This window comes from Propithecus coquereli, unplaced genomic scaffold (genome assembly GCF_000956105.1).
Source record: "Propithecus coquereli isolate 6110/MARCELLA unplaced genomic scaffold, Pcoq_1.0 Scaffold247, whole genome shotgun sequence".
NCBI classification, from domain to species: Eukaryota; Metazoa; Chordata; class Mammalia; order Primates; family Indriidae; genus Propithecus; species Propithecus coquereli.
In genome coordinates, this window is record NW_012148030.1 from 2,263,913 (window position 1) to 2,272,067 (window position 8,155).

At 43.9% G+C, this 8,155-nt stretch overlaps 1 protein-coding gene across 1 annotated transcript in view; it reads right to left on the reverse strand.

Moving 5' to 3' along the window:
- Positions 1–7,894, reverse strand: part of MAL2 (mal, T-cell differentiation protein 2) — a 47,318-nt gene extending 39,424 nt beyond the window's left edge. Inside the window, exon 1 of the mRNA XM_012646556.1 lies at positions 7,671–7,894. Coding sequence (XP_012502010.1) covers positions 7,671–7,802 — 132 coding nt within the window. The 5' untranslated portion in view covers positions 7,803–7,894. The remainder of the gene's footprint in view (positions 1–7,670) is intronic.
- Between the last annotated feature and the right edge of the window lie 261 nt (positions 7,895–8,155).

Below are 8,155 nucleotides of genomic sequence, written 5' to 3' on the forward strand. Positions count from 1 at the left end.
ATCCATTTTCCATATGATTCCCTAAAATCATATAACATTGAGTAGATAAGTGTATATGCATTTTTCTGAGGACAGTCCACACCTTTCATCAGAATCACACAGGGGTTTGTGGTACACTCCCCCCAAAGTTTAGAACACTTATCGACTTGTTAACTCCTATTTTGATGGATGCTCACTTATTGGGTACCTGCACATGAAACATCATGGTTACATAAGTGTTTAATATGTTCAGAAGTTTATCATCTTGAAAAAAAGATTACCTACAATTCGCTCCATCTTACACACAATTTGTGTTTTGAAAGACTTCTTTTTTAAAACTGGAAACATACTTCAGTCAACAGATGCAATATAATAACTGATGGATGAATTTACACGGAGCCCACACAAGTGTGAATTCATTCACAATGTAACCACAACTCCAGTGGTAACACTACTAGAGCACACTGCTGCCTCCCTCCCCAAGCTCACCTTCTCCCCTACCATGCTCCTTTTCCTACCACGCTCTCTTTGCACTCTAGCCTCTGGCCCTCATCTCTTGAACACAGAGAACTGATCACACTTGTTCATGCTTCTGCCTAGCTTACTGCCAGTAAAATTTTTGCTGGGTAACTAAACTCCAGGACGACATCTTTGAGAAAGGCTTCCCTGGCTGGATGCCATCCCTTGGTGCTTCCGTGGTTACTGATGCGTGTATCCTCCTTAGCACTAACAACAACTGATTGAAATCATGGATCCACTTGCCTGTTTCACCCACTGGCCTGTGAGATCAGCGTCAGTGACACTGCCCTGTGACATTGCCCTGTGACATCTTTGTATGCTCCAAACCTAGAAGAGTGTTGTCTACAGTACTGTCCTCAATTGTATCCTCCTTGAAATGAATGAAAACCAACCAGCATGTGTCATGAATGGTTCCAGAAGACAATGCTACACAAGTGCAGCTTGAGCTGCTAGGAACACGCTGCTGTTTGGAGCCCAGTTCATTCCCTGGTATGTGGTGGGTGTTCAAAAGTAGGCATGAAGACTAGTGAAGCAGGAACATGTACTTCTCAATTTTCAAGTTATTATTGGCAACACCCACCACCTAGTACAAGATCTCAGGAGGCTGAGATGGAAAGTTATAGGAAAGTTGGCACCTCTTGCTAGTCTAGTTCATGACACCCAATCTTTAATCTTCTTTGGGCCCTAAGTTTGCCCAGATGACCTGTTCTTACTGCAACTGCTACTGGAACATTTGTGCAGGGTAAATCTTGTGCCTTCCCCACTGCCTCCTACTGCCCTCCATCAATCCCCATTTGTCCTCTAACCATGCTGACTTTCATCTAAGCTGGTCCTGGACTAACCCTGGTACAGCCTGAATTAGAGGTATACGTCAGTAAGGTTTTTATTTTGTTTTAATTAGGGAAAAGAAAACAAATTCTGGGAATTAACTCAAGAAATGACATATATATATATATATATATATATATATATATATATACACACACACACATATACATATCTTATGAATAAAATATACTAATTGCAAAACAAGTTTTGCTTTTTAGCTTTACATTTTAAAGCTTTAAAAAATACATTTGAGAGTACTGTAAAGAGTTATAATTTCTTCCTGCTCATCTGACCCAAACTTCCCTTTCAGTAGTTTAAAACACTAACCATAAAATCGAAAGTAGATATTATAGAAGAGAAATATGTTCTGGCCTCTTTTTATTCTTGTTTATAATTCCCCTTGATTTGGAAAATCCTCTTTTCATGTTAGTGGGTAACTAGTTATCGCATAGGTTAAAAATGTTCCTGCATGCCAACGCCCTGACATTGGCAAGAAGCACACAAATCACTGCCTCTTTTCTTTCTTTTTAGCTCTCTCCTTCTGAAAGCCATTATACAAAAGTTAGGAGTGTCATATTCATATATGGTGTCTACAAAAGGACGAGGCCCTCTCATATAAACTAGGACACTTAGGAAATTCAGGTCAAACTGTAGATACCTGGAGGAGAATTATGGCCTTTTTGAGAGTTGGGTAAGACCTAAGAGGGCATCTACCCGAAAGCTCCCTTTCTCTACTCCAGCCCATTCCTTCAGACTATTTTCGCACACCACTGAGTTAGCCGTACAGAACAGTCAAACAGTGTTTGCCGAGTACTGCCTGTGCACTGTGTCAGGCACACCAACTAGGTTCCAGTCCTTCGTCATCACACAGTCCCTTCTATTCAGCCATATCAATTCCAACGCGCCATGCCCACGGTTCCTACCGCCAGGTACAACACTTTTTGGGCTCTACAAAGCAAATCTCTTCTCCTTGAATTTTTTCTTTGGAGCTCAAGGTGAATCTTTTCAGCAACTTGGTTTAAAGTTTTCCATATTTCAGTGGCTCATATTTTTTAATAGGGCTGCCAGTCAGGGCAAACGATTACCGACAATACTCTTTGGCAGGGATATTGGTTTATTTTCTCTTATGAAACTTTAAAGGTTCTTTTCATGTGGATAGAAATTTTTTTAACTCAGAGGCAAAGGAAAAAATCTTACAATCTTACTTACAGGATTAAAACTTGTTTAAAGAGGTAAACACGTCTGCTGACAGCCCCTTCTGCCCACTGCAAGCACACAAAGTCCCTTTGCAATCAAAATTTATTTTCCAGGCAGTAAAATAATAGAAAACTTTACACATCAGAACACATATGTGTTAGTCAGTCTAGAGTCAAAACCTTTGAAAATAACCTGAAGTCCCTTCTATAGATTCATCTGCACGATTGCACCTGTCTTCTCCACAACTCCTCCCTCACCGTCATCCTTTCATTTGCTTTTCTGGCATAATTGCTCCGAGTTACATATGAAAGTTTAGTCTAGCACCATTTCAGGGCATGCCAAACTTTGCATATTTGGTTGACCTCTTAAACCTCAAGTCTTCCTCTCTTCTTTTCATATTTCTTTCCTTGGCCCTAGTTCAGGATCTCATCATCCCTTATCTAAACTATTGCAATTAGCTCCCTAACTGATCTCCCTGCCTTTAATCTCTCTGTTTTACAACCAAACTTCACTGCTCAAAGATTTCTGACCAAGTTTACTCCCATCCTCCAGCAGCTCCCTGGCACAGACAGAATAAATTCCATGCCTTGGCCTCATATTTCTCAGCAAACCACAACCTGCGCCCTATCTGTTCTTTTCCCTCCTTCTCCTGTCACCTTTCCATGTGTCATGTCAAAAAACTAACAGTTAAAATTTCTATGCTGTGGTCTTTCTTGCCCCTGGGGTTTGCACATGCCCTTGTTTCTACCTGGAATTCTCTTTCCCACTTTCTATAGAATTACTGCTCATCATTTAAGGCTAAACTCAAATGTCACCATCCCATCAAAGCTGCCTGACCCGGCCTCTCCAGTAGGCAGATGTACTCTATCCTGCTTTTCCACAATACTGTTCATAACCCTACTTCAGCACTTTATACATAGCACTGTAATTCTTTCTTGACTTTATGTTCTACCAAACAGTAATTTCTTTTAAGGGCAGGGACTATCTTAATTATTCTATTCCCAGGACATAAAATAATGCCTGATGCACAGTACCTTCTTAATTATAAGTTAAATAAATGAAAAGTATTGTGGCATGCCAAATGCCATGGTTGAAAGTATGTGAAAAAGAGTCCTATAATATCTCCCATAAAGAGAAATGTGGGGTGGGCACAGTGGCTTGCACCTGTAATCCCAGCACTTTGGGAGGCCAAGACAGGAGGACTGCTTGAGGTCAGGAGTTCAAGACCAGCCTGAGTAACATGGTGAGACCCCCCATCTCTACAAAAAATATAAAAATTAGCCAGGTGTGGTAGTATACACCTACAGACCCTACTACTTGAGAGGCTGAGGCAGGAGGATCAATGTGAGCCCAGGAGTTTGAGGTTGCAGTGAGCTATGATGACACCACTGCACTCCAGCCCAGGTAATAGAGTGAGATCCTGCCTCAAAAAGAGAAAGAGAGAAATGTGAATAACTTGAGGGATATAGTTTCCTAAAAACTAAAACTGTAAAATAATATACAATGAAGTCAATAATGACCTTCATTCTTTTACATGATTAATACTGTTACATTCAATCTTTTTCTGTGCCTTTTACAAAGTAATCTCATTGAGGACAGTGACCCTAAATATCTTGTTCAGCCCAGATGCTGAAAAGTCATTTTTTAAAAAATAGATAGAGCCATCCGGAAAATGCTCTAGTTTGTAGTTCGCTTCCCATACTTTTTCCTCCCTGAAAGGTAGTTATTTTTGTGCATATCTTTTCAATTATAGGTTATAAGGTCTTTCAAGTGAGGAAGGGGCTAAACATTGTTCCCAAAAGAGTGTCTGGCATACAGTAGGCATTCAATAAACACCTGATGAATGATTTAGAAAATTTTCAGTCAGGAAACATGGAGAGATTTTGAAAATGAGAATTTTTAAAGGTGATGTTTTCCATCCTAAACTAAAAGACTTCACTTTGCAATACTAACTTTGTATTAAACACTTTGTGGCAAGCATGCATTGGTAAGTACAGCTGAGGCCAAAAACCAATGGATTGACAATTTAGGTATCCATGAATGGAACACGCCTATCTCAAAAAAACACACTATGCATGTGAAGTTGTAATATTCTCCACCTATGAAGCCAGTGCTATAATGCTTTACCTGCTGCTGATAGGCTGGCACTATTTATATCTTTCATGTTATCTCCCTAACAGATGGCCTATGTCTGTGAGACTGTGAATGGAGTCCATTAAGGGGAATTGGGACTGAATTCTTTGAGCAAAGTTAAATGGTTAGTATGAGAATTGAACTCCAAGACCATGGTCCCACATTAGCTTAGTCAACTATTGATAGCTCAATCCATCTTCATAAGGTACAGTTTTCACATGTTAAGTTTCGGAGGCAACAGGACATAAATGAAGAAATCTTAAAGATAAATGGATTTGAATAGAAGGTCAAAACTAAGGAAGAGTTTGGGGATATCTAGAAATACTGCCAGAGGTCCCCAGAATGGAGATCACCTAGCATTTAAGATTGTACCTGGGAATTCTTACATTTAATTTACAGGGTGAGAGATTTCTGAAGAGGAGCCATGGCAGACTGAACATCTTAAAGGAATCAGAAAATCAGAGAGAAATTGAGAATCTAGGAGTAAAGGTGCTTCAAAAATGTTTACTTAGCCCCTACCTATGCATCCACTCAAAGTGGGCATTTTAGATACAGGGGTAAAAAGGCAGCTTTGACTCCTGCTCTCTTAAAGCATATACTCCAGTATCTCTGAACAGTCCAGAAGAATGAGAGTCACCAAGGAGCTAAATAGTTTGACTCCGATGTGATCTCTTGTTTCTCTAAGGTCACTATTTTGAATAGAACACCTTTGTCCTTTTTAATGGAGGTTCATATTCAGGTAAAAGAGATAACAGACACCTAACTTTTAAACCTAACAAGCTGTTCAACCATAGAAAGTGAAAAGCAAACTAAAATGCTTTTGGAAGTGATGCTGTTCTATCTAGATAAAAGTCTAAGACATGTTTCAGGGGGTAAGAAGCCAGAGGAAATGAAGAGATAAAAGGAATAGACTGGACACTTTTGTGAGTCTAGGATCCCTGCTAGTGTGAGGAGTGGTAGAAATTTTAGCAGACAGAGAAAATTCACACTTGCAAGAGAAGAGATGTCTTCTCTACAGTGGTTTCCAGCTATGAATGTATATGAGAATATCCAGGGAAGCTTAAAAAAATAAATAAACTAGCAGACTCAGGGCATTCCTCAGAGAGTCTGATTTAATTAGTCTGGGCTGGCAACAGTATTTTTAAAAGCTGCCCAGGTTTTTAAGTATAACAAGAGTTCAGAACCAGCCACTGGGCAAGATAAAAAAGAGATACGGGGCGAGGGAGAGGAGAAAATTCAATAAATCACCTTCTACTTTTTTTTCCCTCAGAATTAGGCCATGTTTTCCAAAAGTATGACATGACCACAGGTGGTTCTTGAGATGGTATTTGATTTAACGGCACATAAATAAGCCTTCTTTGCATATAATCCATGTATATATACATATATATTTACATACATACATATAAAATACACATTTTAATAAATATTAGAAAAATATAACCAGAATATCAAATCTGAGATGTCATGTATATTATTGCTTAAGATGAGGCTAAGGTAGGCAATGAAGTTTAGAAAGTGAATAGTCTATAAATTGTAGTACAGGTGGAATGCGGACATGATATGGTAAAAACTTCTAAAAGAGGTAGGCAAAAACTGGAGCTTGGGGAACACAGAACTAAAGCAGCCCAGAACCTATGAAATCTTTCTTCCCAGATCTTCCTGTTCTAAACAAGTCTCCCTCCCACAGCACTGCAGCCGGCCCAATGCCATCCTCTCTCTGCTCTTCCCACATGGATGTCTGCACCTCATCCCAAGCACTCAGATGCTTAACTGGGCTTGAACTCAAACCAGCCTCACAGTCATGATCTGATTACTGATGTCATAGCCTGGAACTCACTTGCGTTTCCTCTTTCAGATTCAAATCTGAGCTAAACTTAACTTAGGGTGGCTTGGCCACCTGAGCATAATAGGGCAGAAAACCAATGCTTACAAGGTGTTCCAGCCCCACAAGCACAAAAGTGAAACCAAACTGACCGAAATCCAGGTTACGTAAACTCAAAGGAGAGGGTGAGGGGAAAGATGAAAACCCCAAACCAAGCAAACAAAACCAGCCTACAGGAAAGGTACTAACTCTCTAGAATTTCACTTTTTATTTGTCATTCACAGAGTATGATGCAATCTCAGGTTGCCCAATTCATATTTGCCCATTTTCCCCTTGTCCACAGTGAGCTTCAAAAGCTTCCAACTCCACGGATTCTTTTAAAAAGTTCGTGTCTAGCCCAAAATGGTTGCAGGCCAGGCCAGGTAACCTCACCTTTACTTGGGCCCAAAAAAGTGTGCTGAGAAGGTCTCGAGTTGTAGAGGTATCCTAGGAAAGGAGGAGGTGCAAAGGCAGGCAGAGAAGGTGACAGCCACCTTTGCGCCACCATTCTCATACCCACTGGTTTAGAACCTGCCAAGGACAGCATACATACCTTGCTCCCTGCCCTGCCTCCTGAGCCCAGCTCCTCTCCCCAATCCAAAGGGCACTAATGATGGCAAGGGTGAATGGAGAAAAAAAATATGCTCAAGTCTTCAGCCCTCCTCCTCTTCCTGGTGCCTTCCGCCTCCGCTTTCCACAGCCTGGCAGCCTCCCGGTCACCCAGTCATCGGCTACACCTTTGCACCACCCAACAAAATGGCAGGTTAGCAATAGGCGAGGCCGAGAGCGCCCGAGATTGCTCTAGACAAGCACAGCCCCTGGCCAAGTCCTGTCTCTTAAGGCTGCTCCAAGCCCAAACACCCTTCTCCCACCAAAGTCCCCAATCCTCGGCCCTGCCTAGTTGCTGCTGGCTCTCCCAGGGCCATTTCCGTCGCCGGCTAGGGAGCAGGTGCCAGCGTAACAGGTGCCAGGCGAGAGGGCCGGGCGGCTGCGCCAGGCATGGGGAGGACCCCGGGAGGGGGCGCAGGAAAAGGCCAGGTCGAAGGGAGGGAGGCTGCCAGCGGGAGCAGAGGGAGCCAGCTGGGGGACAAGGATGCCGCTGCTGGTCGTCGCTCCCGGGCGCGACCCTCGCCGAGGCCACCCCACTTACAATCTCCAGGCAGACGAAGGCGCCCGAGTAGGTCCGCAGGAAGTCGGGGCCGGCAGGCAGGGTGACCCGGGGCGCCGGGAAGGACACGGCGGGGTTCGGGGGCGGCGGGACTGACGCTCCGCCGGCCGACATGCTGCCGCTGCCGCTGCTGTGTCTCCGCGCTCCGCCGCCGCCTCCCGCCTCCCGCCTCCGCCTCCCGGGTTCCCGCCGCCGCCGCTCGGGTCTGCGGGGTCCGGGTGCGCCGCGCGGGAGGGGGCGTGGCCACTCGGGCTCCGGCTGGCGACGCCCCGCCCCGTCACGTGGGCCCAGGTGAGCGCGCCTCCGCCCTGGCGCCCGCGCTGGTCACGTGCACAGGTGAGACCGCCTGGCTGGCGCGGCCCTTCCTGCTTGGCTCTCCTCGCCCAGTGCTCTCTGGAGCGTCCCCAAGGCCGGGCCCCACAGCTCTGCTCTTCATTTTTACCTTGTGTCCCTCTTAGGTTCCACCT